The sequence below is a fragment of the Scleropages formosus genome, chromosome 14 (assembly GCF_900964775.1).
Source record: "Scleropages formosus chromosome 14, fSclFor1.1, whole genome shotgun sequence".
NCBI lineage: Eukaryota > Metazoa > Chordata > Actinopteri > Osteoglossiformes > Osteoglossidae > Scleropages > Scleropages formosus.
Window position 1 is genome coordinate 13,893,555 of NC_041819.1, and position 21,955 is coordinate 13,915,509.

Genomic DNA, 21,955 nt, shown 5'->3' on the forward strand with positions numbered 1-21,955 from the left:
TCCTGAGAAACCGCATGTGAAAGAGCAGCATGAGGTTGGAAGCAAAGTGCTGACTTTCATTTGTAGAAAATTAAAAAATTTATCTCTAGAACAACAGTAGACAACCATTTCTGGACATCTGTCAGATGAAACATAAAGATGAATGAGTAACCCCTACTAAGCACTTCCAGCATCCAGGTAGGTCTAATTGGTGCACTTAGTTCATATGAGTTGGGAAAAGAAGCTAGATACACTGTAAAGAATTTATGCTCAGTGGAGGGTAGCACTCTAGGTGTTATACAAGGACGGACATTGGATGTTTCCTTCTTCATCATCATCAGTGGCTTCTTCTTCTGCTCCTCTTTTTCCTCGCCCTGCTTGTTCTTCATCTTCTCCATCTTCTTGCATTACTCTCCTCTCTTTTACTGCTTCTTCATCTTTATCATCTTTTCCTCCTCCTCCTCCTTCTTCCTCTTGTCCTTCTTTCCTAAAGAGAGAAGGTGCCACAGGCTACCCATCTATAGTCTAATTCAAACACTGCACAGGACAGTGTCCAAGAGGAAAATAAATCCACTTAAGTCCCTTTTCTCGCACCACTCAACTCAGGCAGGTGGTACAAAATGGGCATCTTTTACCATGCAACTCAAAGCAACACCGTGTCCCCCTGTTCTGAACAACTACACAGCTCAGCCCTGAGAAGGGACTTGCACGGGTTTGTCTTTTGGACCGCAGAAGCTGGAGTTGTTCTTCCCTGAGCTTTATTACATTACATTATTATTACTGTAGCTTTACTTTCTGTTTCCACCAGCTAAGCATCATAGTAAAACATAAGGATTGATAACTACTGTGGGTAATAATAGGGAACATTCCAGTGTTTCACCCCAGTGGTTAAGGTAGCTATAACTGCTAAAATTACAGCTATCTTGGCATTATAAAGGCATCCTCTGCGACTATATATTTATCCCTCTTAAATGTGTCTTCACAATATGAGCTTGCGGTTGAGAAACAGAGCACAGCACTGGCATAGTCGTGGCTTTCGTAGGAGTGTGTGTATCTGCGCAAGGTTGTCCATGAGTTACAGCTTTCTCTCGGGTCATACCGCGTCCTTGCTGCTGCTGACCGTCAACGCCTTCGGCATTTGGCTGATATGAGTTCCCTGCAACATTGCTACTGGTCGCCCTGGATTTGTGGCTATCAGTCCAGGATCCTAACTGGCTTTCCAAACTGCTTATCATTCCTGGGCTCAGCTGGTCTCCTGCTGAGATGCGCCAGCATTGAGCCTGTCATTGTCTGCCTGCAGGGCCTCTGCTTCTCACCAGCATGTGTAGTTGAGCATAGATGTCTCGGCTCTGGCTGATCAGGATACTAAACCTGTTTGTTTGTTTCTCTTTTTGTTTGTCTGTCTTATGAGCTTTCGGGTGCTGCCTGATCTGAGATATCATATTTAAAGTGTAACTTCAAAATCTGAGAGAATATTTACACAGTTTTGGGGTGTGGGAGCTTATATACTGCTTCTAATGCATAGTATACATTTTTCTGTGTGTCTTTTTATTTTTTATAATCAACAGAAGTGCAAAAGGCATACCACCAAAATTGCCCAGTTATTTATTATATAAATCTGTATGAGACAAGGGAGGAAGATAACGAAATAAGATAAGCTCTTTCCCATCCCATAACACTGCTAACATGTGACACTTCTGCATATTCAGTTCAATTCAATTCAATTCAGTTTATTTTTATAGAGCGATCTTCTCATGCAGTGACACAGACCGCTTTAACACAGGCATAAGGCAAAGATACAAATGCATCAGACAAAGAAACAAACAAGACAGTTGACTAGCGTAATACATTATCAATGCTTTTATAGAGCTATAAGTATGCCTACTGGCCATGGAGGAAAGGAACAAAATACTCCCAACTGAAAGTCGAGGGGGGTTGGACTGGGTCCTGCTCTCCAGTGGGTCTGGGGTTCGAGTCCCGCTTGGGGTGCCTTGCGACAGACTGGTGTCTCATCTTGGGTGTGTCCCCTCTCCCTCCAGCCTTACGGCCTGTGTTGCCGGGTTAGGCTCCGGCTCCCTGAGGCCTCTAATGGGACAACGGTTCAGACAATGTGTGTGTGTGTGTGAAAGTCGAGGGAGAAAAATATCTCTGGGGGTCCAGGTGCCAGTGATTGCCCACCCCTCCTGGGCATTCTAGATTAAATAAGACTTCTAAGTCAGTTTGCAGGTAATAATGGCAGTTCAGCAAGCTATGTCTTGTCCATCATGGTGGTTGGTCATCATCTTCAGCATGTAGATGGCAGGGAGCATTCGGAACATCAGCATGGGGCGCGTCTGTAACAAAGTCTTTAGTCTGAATTTGAAGACTGAGACAGACGGGGCATTTCTGACAGTAACTGGTACGCTATTCCACAGTTTAGGTGCTCTGTAACTAAAGGTGTGACCCCCTTACTGAGGTCTTAGCCACAACATATGATACTCCATAAAATATACAAACAAAATTCAATATTATATGCCCATGCATTATATAACATATGGCATACATAACAGTGTATGATATATATTATCCTATTGTCTGGCTCTGTAAAATGGGTCTCCCTCAACTTTTTTTGTGAAAAAGTAGTAAGATGCTCAGTTCTAAGAAGCAGACACCTTCACTGGACTGGTGTTACATATCACTTAAACCCATCACTCTTGCAACTATCCCAGTCTTTCTGCGCCAAATGTTGTGTTTATAACTCACAAAGGAAGCAGAGTCATTGTAGCAGTAGAGGTTTCCTTCTTGTCCAATATTTCATGGCATTTTTTATCCCAACAAATGGTCAGTTAAAGTAAACCAGCAGCTGAACAACAGTCAGTTTTGAAAGGAAGCCTACATGTTTTCTTTATTTTCAGTTAAAGTGCCTGACAGGAAATAATTCTTAGTTATTGAAACCAAGCTATAGCTTACTAAGGAGGAGGTAGAGAAGAAGTTGTTTCTTTCCATGGCATTTACAGGGGCACGTGCACTGAGGATCGTAACCACCAGGATCCCGCTAGACAACGAAAGTCATTATTCATCCCAGTGAGGACCCTTCCGTGCCCATGTGTCACAGAACACTGCTGCGTAGTGAAGGCACCGCGGCCGTTTCCTGTCTTCTCAAATTGTCAGGGTCCCGGACAATATGAAGGGGAATGGGGGAAGGGAAATTCAACAGCTGTGACTTTGTATTATGGGAAACATAGGGGGTTTGTGAAACAGAAGTGGTCGTCACGAAATTATAGACCCCTGCCTCTTTAAACTCCCACATGTGTTTCTGGTCTAAATTTGGCCGCTGACCAAAGGCTGTAACTCAGTAGCGGGGTGGTGGCAGAATTCATTCACTGAGCAGCTTCGCTGGGATCTGCCGGATAAAGCGCCCTGAAAGGGGTCCAGGAAATATCTTAGGCCTGGGCAGGGACTTGGCGAGGTGTCTGCGGCTGGAAAACCTGACGAGAGGCTGCCTGGAGTCCGCCGGATTGGGCCCCATGCAGCTTTTTCAGAAAAGGTTTGATATCCTTTCATCCGTCCGACACGGACTGACCGGGTGCGAGCTTTCGGGACCATAGGAGACCTGGAAAGGTAAGGTTTAATGCTTCGGACTTTGCTTAAGCGGGTGCTGTTGGGCAGACACGTGGGTTTTCTACCCGTTTGAAAGGAACAGCACGGGAAGGGCGTACAGGACCGTGCTTTTCCGCCCCTTCGTTTTCTGGAATTGCGCTGCTTTTGGTGCCAAAAAGGGCCGGTGCTTGTCACAAGCAACGCTGATTAAAACAAGCAGCATTTCACTCGGGGTCCTTCGTTCAGAGGAAAGCAAACTTTAAAAGTTCCTTTTCTTATGTTAAAGCTTTCTTTCACACTGTTCCTCCCCATACCGAGAGTTGATTTGCGAACATGACACTGACACCAAGGCACAGAAGTGTCTGAGGAATGGCTTTGAGTAGCTTTCACCGAGGGTTTAAAGCCATGTTTCTCGCTGCTCAGATGAAGGATATTCAAGGATATTCTTGTCTCCTTGCTTTCAGCACACAGACTGGGCTATCTGCTTCCCCATATCTCTTTCTCCTCACATTTGGTTTCAATTATTATGCTCTTCTGGGATGCATGTTGCTATAAATAAGTAATGGCGAGATCAGCATGGAAACGTCTTGCTGCTGGAGATGTGCTGTGGGGAGGCTCACCGCTGCCAAACTTCCTTCAGCGGGCAGACGGGCGCGCGAGCTTGCGAAGACCTTTTTGTTTGCCTGTCGACGGCGTAGCGGTTTCCGGCAATAGCATTCGTCTTAGTGGGAGGAGCCACCCCGGGCCAGGGAGGGGCTTATTTAGACTCCAAAAAGGGGGAAACATAGCTGATAAATTGCTACCCTTGCTGGGGGAGCAGAAGCCCCACTTCTCGTCTGTAAACACACACACAAGGATACACAAAGTATTCTGTCAGTCATGACCTAAGTGTTTTAACTGAATGTTACAGTCAATAATACATCAACTAATGCTCCCTGGAAGTCTTGCGGGACTCTTGTGAGTGTTCAAGCTGAAGCGTAGCAGTGTAGAATTTCTATTGTTCCGCGCTTCTCATCCCCGTCCAAACAAAAGTTTGTACTGTTGGAAATTGATAAAGATTTGCTATTGCAAGTCAGAGACCAAAACCTTCATTATGTTCTATTTACTCCAGGAAATGCTACAGCACTTCTGGACACTTAAGAAATGAGACATGTGGTCAACATCCAGTGCTACACTTGAGACGATATAATGTGGAAGAAAAGACTCCCAACACCTACAAGATTCTCAAAAGTAGTCAAACATGTTGCACCCACCCTGAGCTTCCCCAGATGAATTAATCTTTCAACTTTATATATCATTTGATCACGTATGTCTTTCACATGTAAATACATACCCTTGATTGCGTTGCCTTTGAAACAGCCATCCAGTTGAAAGGAGTGAAAACAGAATGTCCAGAATAAGAATGATCAGGAATACATCATTTAGAATCGGGAATGTGAGTATCCACTGAAACATTTTAACAGGAACCTACAGTTTATTACCCACTTTCAAGGAACAAGGGAACATCCTCTTTCACTTAAAAAAATACACAGCAAAGCTTCCTATAGAAATGTTTTAAGGGAATTTTCCACAGTATGTGATGGCTAATACATCGCTTAACAGCAATATTTATACTTACTTTGACTGTTTCTTGATGTTCTTGAGACTGAGCCCACTAGTTATGACAAAGAGAAACTTCAGAACGCATGGAGAGACAGTTGAGAAGAAGCAGTCCGTGGCCTTGCAAACCAAAAAGTTGACCAGATCGAATTATTTTTGCTTGCAAGCATTTGATATGAAAACAAGCAATATAAATGGGGCAAATAAGAGGAAGAATGTAATTGTAGAAATTCAGTTACAGTCAACAGAGCAGTTAAGGATGCAGCCATATGCCTGGAGAATGTCACATGTTGGACCGCTTTAACCGATCGCCGCCCTTGCGGGAACAAAGCTGTGGACACAGATTGCGGGGGGAGAGAGAGGAGTGATGGGAGTCGGTGATAGTGGGAGATTCAATTATCAGCAGCACTAACAGCGCTGTGGCCGCAGGCGAGGGAGCTCTGACCGAAAGGGAGGACCCGTTTGTCATAGTCAGACGCGTGCTGCGAGGGGTTTGGAGGCACTCGGAGACACACACTGGGACCGGCATCAAAGTATGAGTGGAGGTATTAACATAGCATAGCAACTGAAAAGATAAACTCAAGGTGGATCTTTGCATTTCCATTTGAAATACTTCCATTCTGAAATGGTAAAAAAGGAAATTAATTCACTTGAAATTATTTCCGAAAAGTCAGGATTAATTGCAAATTGCTGTATTTCTATATTTTGTTTGAATTTTGTGTTTCTCCCTTAATTTTTATTTATCCATTTAGCTGTTTGTGTTCTTCAGACTTGCGACATTAAATTTATAAACTAAGCTACTTACAGTTTTTTCATGCATTTATACATCTGAGTAATTTTTAGTGTATTAGTTGAGAGCAAGAATGCTGATCAAGGGTACAACAAAAGGAAGTGGGATTTGAACCCAGGTCTCTTAATTCCAAGGTAACCTCTTAAACCCTTACATTACCTGCTAACCCTAACTTCCTGCCAATTCTTCTTTATGAAAATGATACAGAATAGCAGATGAAGAGCTGAGTCATCACAGTCACCACATCTTCTTAAAAACTTGAGATAATCATGCCATGTTAATGATTGTTTCCTTAGACGAGTCTTTTCTCAACTCAGACATTACAGTTTGAGTTTTGGCTCAAAGAATACGTAAACCGAAAAAATGCACAATACTGTACTTGGCTCAGGGAATTCAGATTATAATTCTACCTGTCATACCTGCAGTTTCAAAAACGTTTTATTCCCGCTGTCTATAGACATATTATATCTGACAGGAAGCACTCAAGGGGGTCAAAGGTCACAGAGGAAACCCAAATGTCTGACATAAGGACACTGGCTTTCTGGAAATGTTCTTGTTTTGCTGCCAACATTCAGAGCAGCCATAAAATTGTTAAAGTCAACGAAAGGCAAAGCCATAAAAATGCTAAAACAGCTTTATCAACCAGCTTCCCATAAAGAGATTAGATACAGTGGTGAGGGCTGTAGCTCCTTAAATTAGGGCAGACATTTCTCACAAAAACCATAAGTCGCATCCCGCACTGGGTGCAAGAATACAGGATTATTTGCAGACAACAGAAACAAGATCTTCACGAGATGGCATGGGGGCCATGTAAGAGGCTCCCCATCAGTTTTTGGTGGAGGCATCAAGTAGTGTGATTGTTCGAGCTGTCGCCACACAACCAAAGGGCCCAGGTTTGAATCCTATCTCCTCATGTAATATCTTTAATCAATGTACTTACCCTGAATTGCTCCAGTAAAAATTACCCAGCTGTGTAAGCATGTACATAATTATAAGGAGCTTTTATCTATTTGTAAGTTGCTTTGGAGAGAAGTGTCAGAAAAATGGAAAAATATTAATAATGATACACCAATGAAGTAGCTACTGGACGTTGTTTCGAAAATACACTTTTTATGTTCTCAATTCCAAGGGGTGACAAACAGACATTAATTGTGTAGGAGAGTAATTTTTTTTGCTTGTACATAATCCGTGGTTGATGTGGCTATTTGCATGTTCCTGTATCAAATATGCCACCTTGATTATAATTAAGAAACACATTGCATTGCTGAGATAGCCTGTGCAAAAGACCAAAGAGGTATTGTAAATGTAATTAATGTTTTAGTCTGAGTCAGAATTGCTCATGAGGCCACAAACATCCATCCCTGACTGCAGACCCTCCCAGGAGGATGAGACGCCGAGCGAGAAGCTTGACTCCCTGACCCTCCCTGAGCTGGGACCTGTCTGATGAGGCCCACTTCTGCGTCTGCCTAAAACCCCCTTTTTAATGAAATAACTTAAAAAAAAAAGAAAAAATCTGTTTATCTACCATTTGTTTGTTCCTACATAGCAAGGATCCCACATACGCAACAAAACCAGCTGCCGTGTTTATTTTTCTCCCTGCACTATGAAAATACGATATCTGTTAATTGTTTCAGAAGACTAGGGCATCGTGGTATTCATTAGACCGCTCTCTTCAGAACTGAGACTCGAACATTGAGATAGATGATGTATAATTAATCACAGTCTTAAACTTGAAAGTATAAGTGTTTGCTGTGAGGGACTTGGTCTAGTTTCATCATTTGACTGCTGCCTCCTGCAAGAAAAACAATGAATTAGTTTGTCTTTTTATTATAGTTTTACTTTCTTTCAAATACTCACATTCACTGATCTACTTGGGTTTCATTACATCCGAATTATAACATATTAAGTGTTATAAGTACAACATCATATTTTATTTATTTGCATTTAAGCAAAAAAAATCATAGCCAAAGTGGTTTGAGACACATATTTTCAAACCGTTATGAATTTTTCTTATTGTTTGACATTCCTTTCCACTGACTCTTTGACATGATGGTTAGGGTCTCGCAAGTGTGCTTGTACAATAAAGTTTAAATAAATGTCACTGGAGATGATGCTGAGGATATCGGTCATAGCAGGTGGTGGTCATATCAAATGATAATCATACAAATGGGCATTTTTGGCCAGTCACACTACTGGCTGCCCACAGAGTCACCACGGAGTGATAATACTGGTGTTTATTTCCTTTTATTGTCACACATTGGAGTAGGATTTATAGGAGACGAGAAAATGCCAGTACAAATTCAGTCGAAATGTGATGGACAAAAAAGGAAAAGTCTGCAGGTGTTCAGCTATTACAAGTAGTTTATTTTCTGCTTATAGAAAACTAAACTTGACATTTACTTCACTGAAAAAGCACCTGCAATTTGTGTTGACTGTGTAGTTTTTTCTAATATTCAAAGATTTCTTCCTGCTTCATTCAATAAAAAGTACAAACTTTATAAAGTAATCTCTCATAACATTGCATTAAGGTAGCATTCCTTGTTCGTAATTTATTAGGTAACGATTTACATTCAATTTTCATTAAACCTGGTAACCTCAGTTCTACAGAAAAGCGACAGTGTTCTTTGCAGTCGCAGTCATAATCGCATTCTCTATCTACTAGATGTCTGTTGCCATGGGAACGCAGAAACTTAATCAGTGTCCACGAAAAAAAAGGGTTATGAAGTGTTCGAAGGCTTTGTGGAAGTGTGAAGGAGTCATCATTAATGGCATCATAACATTACATCACTTTAGTTGTGCCGCCAAAGTTCGCTCCTTGTCTTTTTTAAACATCTTATGCCTTTAAAATAACGGTTGCTATTTTTCTCCAAGTCAGTGACTAATCAAATTATATGGCTAGTCTTTCAATTAGTATGTCAATTAGACATTTAATGTTCAGCATCCAATTAGCATGTCACGTCCCTCTCCCGCCTTTTGAAAGCCCTGCTTTCACTGGAACCGCATGGGCACTCGATCACAAGGCTCTATCTGCTCACACTTAAACACAGTCATTGCTTCTCGAACCTAAATCAAGACAGCGGTGGCCAATTTTGGAAGTCAGTTTCCAGTCTGTTTGTCTCAGTGCACCTGGGAAGGTTTTAAAAGTTTTTCGCTGAAAGGCCTAGCTTTTCTACGACACATACCATAGTGTTGAGTCAGAAAGAGTCTTCTTTGTATCTTTGTACTAGTCAACCAGCATTCTTTAGTAATGATTCCAACAATGGGTCTTAGAATGGTCAGCAATTGGAATGATCTATAACTCAGCACAGAACCTTTTTTGTTTGCTTTTTTCTTGACCTTACTGTGAAACAATTGCTTTTTCTAAATAAATTGCATTTGCATACTGTAATAGGGAGACCTATGCAGACAAATGAATAGCATTAGAGATATGAATGTCATTTGTTTGTGTCGATGTCATTGCCTGGTTGCTTGCATGCCTTCCCCAAGGTGACCCGAGACAGTTTCCCGCACGGCAAACTGCTTGTGACATTCTTTTAGCTCTTGCTTTTATCAAAAAAAGGAGGGCTGATGTATGATGGCAATACGGGCTCTTTGAGTAAGACGTCAGAGGGAAAACGTCCTCCAAAATGGCGCTGTTGATCTCCCTTGTTTTTGCTGTGTGTCAGAGAGACTGTCATAGATGCTGAATGCAAAGTGCGGCGATCTGAATCTTATCTGTTATTGAGTGAGCAGACAAAACCAGCCATCCAAACCCCTGTAGCCTTTAAATCACATTTTTTTTTGCAGTGAGTTATGTGGTCGTTATTACGTTGCCTGAAGTGTACAGTGTCTTTTCTTCTGTCCCTGCGGACAATTAGAATCATCATTAATGGAGGCAATCAGGGAACTGCTGGTGCAGAAAGCCAGTAATAGAGGCAGCCAAACTTTGAAAGTATTTTTCCCCCCAATTTTATTGACCTACAGTACTGTACACGACATTACATTCTGAGTGGTACTTCTGCATGTATTGTCAAGCATTGTTGAAATGTTAACCGCCCCCTCCCCAATCTCTATCTCTTCCAGATGACCCAAGAACAGTGCACTCATAGAAACAATGTGCAGAGCTCAGAGAAACCGCACGTGTACAAAGTGGGCATTTACGGATGGCGGAAGCGCTGCCTTTACTTTTTTGTCCTCCTCCTCATGATTCTGATCCTGGTCAACCTCGCTTTAACCATCTGGATCCTTAAGGTCATGAACTTCACCATAGTAAGTACTCTCTCTTTTTTCTGTGCTGAGAGGGCTTGTATGTTAGCCTTGACCATGCGTGTGTTGCAGCAAAGGGACTTGCTCTTTACTTCAGCTCGCAAATGGGTTTTTATGACCGCGTGTCAGTATCTGTGGCACTTCAGCAGTTTAATTTTGCATCAGTGATGCACGCAGAAAGCATTTTGCCCTGTACCTTGGAATAAATTGAGGCCTTAGGTGGTGGTTTAATTATGTAGTATTTATAGTGTAGTCACAGGGTGTATTAGTTAAAAAACTGCTCATTCATACAGCACAGCCTCCACTGAATACCTTACACCATTATCATTTCACGCTTAAGCATTTTATTTATGCTTATTTACATTTCATGAGTAACATTACAAGTGGACCTATAAATTGCTGTACCAATATTTATGCTTTACTAGAAAAAGCTGTCACAATGCAGAGAAGAAGCTTTAAAAAAATGTTTTTTAAAGTTCTAATGTGCGTCGTGCTGTATAATTACATGTTATCAAAACACGCTTTATTTTTTACACTTGCCTTTGCAAGGGATTGTTTTTCATCTTACTGTCTGATATAAATTCCTGGTTACCTGATAAATTCCTTGTTAGTTATATGTTTATTTGAATATAAGCAACAGCTATAGATTTGACACCTGATCGACCTCTAGTATTCATTAGTTGCATGCCTTCTACAGCTGGTATTTTTATCTCATTCTAAATCTCTGGTCTTTAAGGTGTACTCTAAGATATCCTTAATAGTCTTCAGTACCTGCACTGAGACAGAATGCACAATTTACACATGAATAAACCAGGAACAGAAGAATCTGACATTCCAAAGTGAGGTCTGACATGCAGCAATTTTAAAAACATAGAAGGGTTATCTTTAAGGTCCATCAAAGGGCTTCTCTGCACATTCCCTCCCTTTCGATCTGTGGTTTGTACTGAATCTCGGACTCCTGTTTGCTCGTGCACTTAAGAAAGTATAATTTCTTTTTAGATAAAATCAAAGCAGATATCAGCACAAGCGTGACTTGTGTGGTGGATGAATTGACTTTCTCATTGGTACACTGAGTGTTTTTTTTTTAATTATTATGATTATTTGGTAATACTGACCTTGGAACCTAAACGAAGCAGTGGCTGCTGAAAGCATACTGACAGCGTTACAGTTTCTTCCAGATGTGTTTATGCAGCTTAGAATAAAGGTTCAAATATTTTTCCCCAGTACTAGAATGCATTATAAAAATAAATACATCAGCCAGGGTGGCTCACCTTCCAAGGTCTAAGATAATACATCATTTATTATAACAAGTAGCATGGTAATTAAGCCTGAGGACAAGTAACCTGAAACGTTGCTGGTTCAGCCAGCACTCCCCCATGTCTTGCCGTACTCTTGGTCATGAAACATTTCTTTATCTGATACAGTTAGACTACTCTGCTTTATACAAGGGTCAGATAGTTTGTTACTTTTGATTCAAACATCAGCTAAGCACTGAAATAATAGTACTCAACGGAGATGTCAAAAGGAATATCTGAATTAACATAAACTGTGGATACAAAAAAAAATTCTACAGTTTAGCATCTGGATCGATATCCTTTTAAACCATTCAAAATACAAAGCAGAAAATAAATTCCTAAATTTTCTCAGTACCACTGAGCAGCAGACTAAACACGGTATTCGGGGCCCTTATTTGCTACTGGCGGATTTTCTGCAGAAAAGCTCATTACCATCATTTGTAGGATGTGTTTGTTTATTTATATTCTGCACAAATCCTTCCACCCCTCCACGTCTCCTTTGAACATCCTCTTCTTCAGAACTCCCAGTTTTTATTTTAAGATAATGGGTGTCAAAGCAGACTTAGTGGGGCTGTTACACACAGAACATGTCACAAGCGAGCGTCTTTGAGCTTCTGGTCAATAATGCGTAAATACAATACATTTTTTTGTTACAATTCCAGCGGACGGACAATAGGCTGTGAGAGAGCACTTCTAGGAAACATGAAGTGTGATTACTAGAGCTCCGGGGAGGCAAACATCGTTGAAGTGTCGGTGCAAAAGCTCGATGGATGTAACAATTAAATCACAGAAAGCAAATAGTTTCATATCAAGTCCCTTCAGGTTGCCTTTGGTGCCCTATGAAGATATTTTGTCTTAACATGATTGAAGATTTACTTAAGGAATATGGGCTTTGACTGTACCAGATCGGGTCCAGCAGCAGGGAAAACACTGGGTCTTGTGTCAACAGGGCTCTGCAGACTCCTGAGACTTAATTCATGTCATCTTCCCATTCTGCTGCCTGTGGTGCAAAATACCTGCCATGTTTTATGATGCACTAAAAGTCAGTGGCATTTGGAAGAATTTTTTGACAGATAGAGGCACAAATAGAAATAGCGCACAGTAGTGACCTACTATAGATTTCCTATTGCCATAGATTAACTGATTTTGAAGCAGAAACATAAGAAAGAAAGCAATTTACAGGCAGTAAAATGGAATGTCCTGTTGAGTTTTGCCTTTTTTTGCAGACAATAGCTCTCTCATTTGGTGTATGAAAAAAATGATGCACCAATCTGGGGTTACACATACATACAATATCTACAGTATATTTCTCAATAGATTTCTTGGATTTTTTTTCTTTAGGCATGACAATGTTTTACATACATCTCATTAGTTTGAGTTGTACTTAACTTTCCTTCTTTGCTACATAGCTCTGGTTAAACTCTGAGGTGTGCTTTTGGTCATTCTCTTGCTAAAGAATAAAAAAATGCCCAACAGGCCATAACAACAGAACATCATATCTCTGAAGTATACTACAATAGCCATGTCAGTTGAGCTTGTCATGGCCATGGTAAAGATCACAAGCTCTGTGAACATCAAAGCAGCCCCATACAATGATGCTGCTGCCACCATTCTGGAATTGTGGAAATCACACTGGAACAGCTCGTGTACTCATGAGCTCTTCATCTTAAAACACATTTTGACTCATCGGTCCATAAAACCAGCTTTTACTGCTTAAATGCAGAGTTTCTATGTTTTTGGCCCAAGTACTCAAACTATTGACTGACATTCTGTAAGACAGTGTCATGCTGTTGCACAAGTGAGGCACATCACTGCTTGTAATTGCATGATTGTGTGATTCAAGAGTGTGAGGTACAGAGTAAGACACCAGGTCAGAACTTCATATTGATCTTCACATGTCACCTTATCTCAAATGTTGTAGGTGGTTTATAGAAACAGAACAGTGCAGCAGTTACAGCTGAAGCTTTGTTACTGAAGGTTGAAGGTTTAAATCCTGCAGCAACTCTAGTGCCCTTGACCAAGTCACTTACCCTGAATTACACCAGTAAGAAAACCCTGATGAATAAATGGCTAAAGCATTGTTGATTCGGGTAAAGATTTGAGCCAAGTGGCAAATTGTAATAATCTTATTTGACCACCATCTCATCTTCTCACCTCACCTCCTGGCAGCTCTTCACTTGGTGCTGCGCTATTTTTTAACTTTAGTCCAGGATTTCAGGGCGCTGGAGTCAGGTGATGTTCTAAATCAGGATCGCTGGTGCAGGTTGGTTCAGTGCCAGACCACCCAGTGTGGCACCCGCCCCCCCAACACTACCCATCCCAAAACGCAGTTCACTAATGGGAGGAGACAGGAGGGTCAGGACCCTGCGTGAAGCAGCTGCCGTCTGCACTGCAAAGCCAGCCACTGTGTGGGGGGTCGCGAGCTGTGATCTACAGGGACAGATTCAGCAGCCCAGGCTTTTTGATTCCATGGCATCTTCACTTTAATTCCTTCACTGACGTTGGACACTTCCGCTGTACCTCTATGCCACTTGGGGAATATTGTACATTCTGTCGGCATAGCAGTTTATCTGGTAGCACAAGCCACATTTTTCCCACTGTTTTGTTTGCGTATAGCTGCTGACTGGGGCCAGGAGCCTCCTCTTGTCTCCCACTAGGCTGAAAATGGTGTCATATTCTATTAACCTGAGCGTGAGACTCTTTTTAATGTGTCAGAAAGGTAGACTATTTATATCTGTTATTTTCCAGAGCACTACCACGCCCTTGGAACCACAGGCAGAAAGGTGCTCTGCTCTGAAATCGTGGCACGGCAGCCTTTCCCCTTTCACTGTTCACGCATGCGCGTTAATTACTCCCACTTTATGGCACCATTCTCAAGTGCTGTGCAATTATCACCTCGGCGTCAAGGGCTTGTTTTCCGCAATGAAGATGAGTTTGGGAGGCAACTCCAAGGAGCGTCCCAGAAAGTTTCTCTTTCACACTAATTGAATGTTGTTTAAACAAGAGGAGAATTACGGCATAATTAAAAATCTGCCTTAATGAAAAGGTGCGGAAGCCACGCAGATTCAACGCTTTTTCAATCAGCTGCGTTTACATATCATTAACGCGTTAAACTCTCCCAACTTCAGTTCTGTGCCATCAATTTGCATCATGTAGAAATGAGATGAAAAATGCATCTTCAGATAAATCAGCACATTCTGTAATCTAAATTCACTCGGGGGCGGCAGCCGTCATTATTTACAACCATGTTCATTTAATTTTAATGATCATTTTGCTGAATATAACAGCTGCATAAATGGGGGAAAGGGAAAAGTGTCTTCATGGTGATACGTTCAACCACTCTGCTTTACCGTCCAAACCATTAAACATTTATATATACATATATACTGTCCCCGTACTCTGCACAACAGTCACGTCACCACTAAAACGGACCGTTGCAATTTAAATGTCTTTTAAATTGACCCACTTCAGGAATAAACAGCCCATTTTCCCAGTAACAGCATTTCTTGGTTGAGTGTTTGTACAAGGGCGCCTCGTTTATAGCGTAAGGGAGATGGTGGCCATTACACAGCACTGGTGCGGAATGGTTACAAGTAAAAGGCTCAGGTAAATGTAGAAAATTAAAATAAATGTATAATCTGTTCTAATTAATGTGGCTGTATGGCTGTACGGAACCAAAGGCCTGGTGCAAGAGGTATGGTGCAACCTGCATGATCCACCTTTTGTTATGATATATATATATATATATATATATATATATATATATACACAGTATATGTCATGGATACATATATATACGTACAGAAACACACACATATATACAGGATGTATATATTCGTGTGTACATATGCATTTTTTTTTAAGTTTATACTTTTTGTCTGTTTAGCAGATACTTCTATGCATAGTAGCTTGAGCTGCTACCTCACACTTCGATTCCAGTCTCCTGCTGTAGTACCCTTGAGCAAGTTCTTACTCGGAATTGATACAATGAAAATGGAATAAAAAAGACACAGAGATAAGAAAAAACCTGAATATATGTTATCTCGCCCCCATATTCATTGCAGAGGCGCTATGTCAAGAAATTACTGCCATCGTGTTGTACTCAAAGGATAGGACCCAATTCTTGCTGTAATATCTTTGACTAAGGTACTTCCCCTGAAATTATGCTGTAAAAATGACCCAGCTATATATATAGGTAAATCATTGTGAGTCACTTTGGAGAAAAGTGCTAGATAAACAAATAAATAACCATATAAACAAAGTTGGATTGTATTCTAGTTTTTAAGTTGAATTTCTGAAGGGTTGTTAACTAAAAAGTGCCTTTCTCAGTAGTGCAACAGTATTCTTCTCTTTGGGGATTTGAACCACCCAGCTTCTTTTTGCAAGTCCACTTGATAAAATAAACACTGCCACACTGGTACATCCTAAAGCTCTGTACGATAACCGAATTGCCTGAGGGTGAAAAGGGAGGGGAGTGATGGCTGAGGAGCCTTATAAGCTCCCACTGGGATGGGGACTGCCAAAGCTCACCTAGCCTTAGATGCCAGAACTGCATAAACACCACCTTGTGCAACTTTTAAAAACTGTCTCCAAATTCTGCTAGAAGTTCTTTAATGTTATCTCTCTGTAAAGATGGCTTTGACAGTTATCTCTCTAAAAAGATGGCTTTGACAGTTTTATAAAGTTCTTAATTGGCACATATAACACAATTTCAAATTGGGCCCAATTTTTTCCTTTTTTTGAGCGCGGGGTTCCACTTACGTTTTCAGAGAAATGAATTATAGACCTCACTTTTTCTTTGCCTTCCAGTGCTCATACTTTGCACATACAACACAATGCAGAACGGACTCTAAAGGGCAGCCTGCTGAGAGCACACATTGGGGCTTTAACATACTGTAATTTTTGAATAGCAATAACTGAATAGCATGCTTTCCTTTGTCCCACACTTACGGACAATGATTGCATTTGACAAAAAAACCACCGCAGTGCCTGTCTACCCTCATATGAATGCACTTTCTCAAACCTTTATTTGTATATTAGTGCAAACTCCACATGGCAGCTGCTTAGCGGCACATTCCCTTGAAGCAAAATGCAAACCAGCAGCATTTAGGAGCAGATGAAGTTGTGGCATGTAGCCGGTGCTTGTGGGCTGTCACCGAATCTGTGGGGTGGGGTGGAGGCGAGGCGACCCAAATGAGCCACACTCATTCAGCTGTGACTAACTACTACATATAGTTGTGTACTTCTTAAAGGGATCTACAGAACTCTGCAGCAAGGGTGAGGGAGGGGGGCAGCCAGCCAATTTGGGGGCAGGTTTGTGAGCAGTACATCAAATGATGTACAGTTCGTGCGTGAGACTTGGCCCCGCTAATGTATGTGTTCTGGCTCTGAATCCACTGAAGGTCGAATGAAGGAAAGGATGCGAGCGTGCATTAGTCCTGAGAAAGTGTTCCAGGTACGTGACACTACAATAAAACACAGAGGAGGAGCTGAATCGCGCATAATAAGTTCATACGTGCACTGAGACAGATAAATTCATCCATCCATCCATTCAAGTACGGCATTCCAACAGATGCAGATTTTAATAGTAACAGCAGTAAGATCTGTGTCCTATAATAAAAATAATAATGGTTGTTGTTGTGATTTCTTAACAGGGGCTGTCATGTGAAGGTAATTACAGACTGTGTAATTTTTTGGCATCATTGTTGCTTGTCATATTTGTAGTTGTCAAGTAGATATGGTCCTAATTTTAACTTGAGGTAAAGAAGTTTTAATCAGACAGATTAAACAAAAAAATAAGTTTTAATTTAAATATGAGGTTTCTTCCTCTTATGCAATGAACCACATTAGTTTAGCTCTATGAAGTCAAACACTTACACTGATTAACTGTTGGATCTGTGTTAAATGTCTTAGGGGTTAAGTGAACTATGGCTGGGCCTGGGCAGTAGTAGGTCAGTTGAATCAAACCCTTATAACTGTTTCTGGGGGGAAAAAAACAAGGGATCTCCCTCTTTATTCCTCTATGAAGTGCCATTGCAGACCAGGAAATCTTCATTTTCAACCTAATTAGATACTTGTTTCTGTTCCGATGTGAAACTTCAAGAGACATTCCTGACTGATCTGCAGTCGCAATCTGATATATGACATTTGCCAAGCAAAATATGATTAATGGGACTATGTACAGTAGGTGTGCCAGGAACAAAGCAAGTCCTGTCATCTATTTTTGTTACAGTACCATTTGATAATTTATTCCAGTACTTTTTTTTCTGTTGATATGAAAAGGAAAATCACTGGGGGGTTTCTGTTTTCCATACTTTTAATTGTAACCACAAGTTAATTAATACACTTTACAGCAACACAAAACAGTTTTCCTATCGCTCCCCTGTTTAGTGTATAGTTTGGGTTTAGGGTTAGGGCTGGAGTTACGCGTAGGATCTGGGTTGGGGTTAGGGTTAGGACCTGGGTTTACATGCTAATAGGGTGTAGATAGTCTTCATGTTAAATGTGGAAATAACATTTTAAAACTTAAAGTCACTCTAAAAACAATAAAAGCAATGAAACCAGTTTCAAAGTTTGCGAAGTTTACTATTTTCCTATGAATGTTGATCACATGTCTACGCACACTTGAACTGTGGAGAAAATATTAAAATGTTAATCAGTGTTAGTCGCAGCATAACTCAAATAACACATTCCGCCAGGTTAAACTTCTGAGGTGCGGCTTGTTTTTAAGCTATACCATAAGTGTTATTCCTGTGAATCGTGTGCATGAAGAATTCATGTTACCCCCCATCACTGCACTCGAGTAGAGCAGAATATGCAGTGTATTTCCAGTTATAAATATATCATTATTCTCCGTTTTCATCATTATGGTTTCTGTGTGAAGGGAATATTAAGAGTGCATGATCACATAATAAAGGGATAGCAAGTAGGCCTTAATTTTTAATACAGGATTAGATATTCTTATGGCCTTAAAATGGGGAGCAAGGACAGGAAGACAGGGGGACATAGGCTCCCCAACCCCACCAAACACAGAAATGTTTTCCAAAGTATCTCGTTCTACCCCTTCTACCCACACTTTTCAGGTAAGTTCTTTTTCCCTAAAAGTGGGGGCAGAAACAGGATCCTTCAGAAAACATTTCTGTGTTTGGCTGGGGGAGAGGAATCTCCCACTTTATATGTGTGTGTGTGTATGCCCTCTCACCTGTCCTACACTTTTGACATGTGAATTACTGTTCTTGGTCCTCCTATATACAAGTCAACATGCTGGAAAATAGTTGATGCAACTAAACCATTTCTTCTGGAGCAGTACAGTAACCTGTTCTGCTAACTGTAAACCAGATTAACTTTCATTAAAAATGAAACAGGGGAATCTTAAAAACTGCTTTATGGAAAATGCACAGTGTTTGTGGTACATCAGTAGTGCTTCTGTTTGAATGTTGTGTTGCTCAAGGTGCTGAACTACCTTCAGGATGACGGCATCTTGAGCTGTCAGCAAACCATTCAATTTTGCAGACCCCTTGACCACTGTATATTATGTTCCCATCCCGAGGAAAGCCGAATGTTGCAGAAACTATTAAGGCCTTGAAGGAAACACTCTCCTTTTGATGTTGTTCCTTGAAAACAAGGCCATTCAGTCCCCGAACTGGACTCCAATGATGCGGCAGGCTCATAAATTCCTACAGACCTGTTTTTACTGAACCCAGATATCGTGTCTCATAGCTACCCATGCTTGGACAAAGACCTTACATTACCTGTCTGTCTACCTGCACCTGCCAGCTTCAAAGAAACTTTCTTCATACTTTGCTTTCTTCAGCATGAATAGTGCTGCTGAAGACTGGAAATGCTAGAATGAAAAGTTGGACTGACACATTATTCCTGAGCTCATTTGCAGCCATGTGAATAAAAATGTCCCTGTTCCATGTACCCTCAAGGTCCATTTAAGAAGGACGGTCCCAGCAGTTGTTTAGTTTTTCGTTCCTGTTGGTAAAATTAATATGAAGTTCAATTATTATTTAACCAATGCTTTTTAAGTCACTTTCCAGTGTACAGTATAGATTCTATAATTCAGTCAGTTTTTCGTATACCACGGTATAAACCAGTATACCCACACACACACACACACACACACACACACACACACACACACACACCATCTGAACTGCTTGTCCCATTCGGGGTCATGGGGAGCCGGAGCCTAACCCTGCAACACAGGGCGTAAGGCCGGAGAGGGAGGGGACGCACCCAGGAGGGGACGCCAGTCCGCCGCAAGGCACCCCAAGCAGGACTTGAACCCCAGACCCACCAGAGAGCAGGATCCGGTCCAACCCACTGCACCTCCAACCAGTATACCTTATAAAGGAAACGTATATAGTGTTTTTTATTTTTTTACAGATACCATAGTACACTACCTGTAACAGGTATTATAGTACATAGTTTATGGAGCACATATGACATCAGTGGAGAAGTGAGTCTGAAAGAGGTGAGTTTGAAGACCTCTCTTAAACGTAGAGAGAGATTCAGCAGTTCTGAGTGAGAGGAGGCGATCATTCCACCACAATGGAGCCAGCACCAAAAACTTTTGTGTATTACTATTATTAACTGTGGTTAAATTATTGAATAGAGAATTCAAAAACTGAGATTTTAGATTGGTATACAGTAGGTTTTTAATATGTTTTGATTGTTGCTTTATTTTTTATTTTACTGTATGTTATGGTATGCACTGTTTTGTGTAAGCCCAGTGTTGTGCACTGGCTGTGTAATGGTTGTCCAAGACAAATTTCCCAGAAATGGGACAATCAAGTATATTTTATTCTATTCTATTCTATTCTATTCTATAAATAGTGCAACTAGCGATCATTATTCATCTGACACCTTTGTCTTGTACGCTAAGGTTTGTACACCAAGCTACTTGCATTTATTTACTCATATACTGCTGGATAATTTTAATTGGTACAATTCAAGGTAAATACCTTAATGAAGAGGACTGCAGTAGAACTAGGATTCAAGCCTGTTTCCTTATATCAAAACACCACAGCTTTAAGCACAATGCCACCAGCTACGCCACTTTGCCACCTGCAAAGGTTTGTGCTGTCTGAGAAAGAGCCACAGCGAGGTGCCGGCGCACATATTCATTTGGTCCCTTTTTAATTGATGGGCCATATATCTCTCTTTCGTGGTACCACATTGCATGTGATGGAGGATGAAGACAATACTTTGAGGAGCTGGATCACATCCAGAGACCCAGAGTGAAGCCACCAAATTTCGCCAATAGCCATCTCAAGGTGTACATGGCTACAGTGGCAGTGCAAACATTAACAGTAGCCAGGGTGAAATTGGCTTCCTATGTGCAGTGTCACTCTGAGAGAAGTGAACAAAACTTTTTATCAACACAATTAAAAAAACACTACTCAGGATTCCAGAATCAAATGGCAAAGCAAATATTTTGGAAAAGCAGTTTAACTGGGCGGCTGGGAGTGATGGTGCCTCACAACTCTTCGGCTGCAGGTTTGAATGTGGTTCAGCTTTTTGGAGTTTACATGTTCTCTCTGTGTTTGCATGGGGTTTCCTTCTAAAGTCTAAAGATACACACCCAGTGCTTCTGGGATATGCCACTGGACCACATTAATGAGTAAATAACGTAATTCTTTGTCTGCACTGTATCTTAATCGTACACAAAAGTTGTTTTTTTCTATATTGTGATCTATTGATTTAACATCATTAGTAGGTCCATTTATGTACAAATCTGGAGTTAGGCCAGAACTGGCGTCGAAGAGCTACATGGCCGACCTTTAGACAACACAATGCACTTAAGTTAAAACACAAATCAATACAAGTATCTGTAGTTTCATCCTCAACAAAAATTATTCTAAATGGGATCATCTTCATTGTAATTTTTCATCAGAATCGCAATACATATTCTATGTTCCAAAACATCCCCTGAAGAACATCTGAGGGTTCTGACAATGTATTCCTTTTTTATCAAAAGCCCTTCCCAAAGACAGTTTTCTGCAGTCAAACCCATTTCTGTGCAGTTCTGAATATATAAGCTTTAAAAGGAATGCGTATCGTGAGGTTAGACTCTTGCTTTACGGCTCTCTATATGCAGAGAGAGAGGAGCATCTTCTTTATGTATTCTTCCCTTTTCATCTCCATGTCATCCAGCACTGTATCCCAAACGGACTCCTTTGCGCCAGTTAGTCCAGCCATAAATACTTTATTTACTGCTGGGAAAGAACATGAAACAAAGCAAAATACTGTCCCGCTTTACATTCACTAATAATCTAACTGATCTCTTAGATTTTTTTTCCATTAAATTATTTATAGCATTTGAATCATATACTTGTCAAAAAAATCGTATTACCAATGTTTATTATCAGCAAAGATTAGCCGTCTTACACATCTTTCATGATTACTTCTCTTGCTCCTGCGATTGAATCATAAGTAAAATGTTGCTATACATTTGTCTGAT

The 21,955-nt window shown here is 40.8% G+C and overlaps 1 protein-coding gene across 2 annotated transcripts in view; it reads left to right on the top strand.

The window, feature by feature from the left end:
• The window catches only part of sgcd (sarcoglycan, delta (dystrophin-associated glycoprotein)), a 122,994-nt gene that overhangs the window by 68,743 nt on the left and 32,296 nt on the right, over positions 1-21,955 (top strand). Inside the window, exons 1-2 of one of the 2 annotated variants that reach the window (XM_018728584.2) lie at positions 3,335-3,579; positions 10,010-10,195. In XM_018728584.2, coding sequence (XP_018584100.1) covers positions 10,010-10,195 — 186 coding nt within the window. In that variant the 5' untranslated portion in view covers positions 3,335-3,579. Of the gene's footprint in view, positions 1-3,334; positions 3,580-10,009; positions 10,196-21,955 lie in introns of those variants that run through there. The other variant, XM_018728585.2, reaches the window with a different exon arrangement.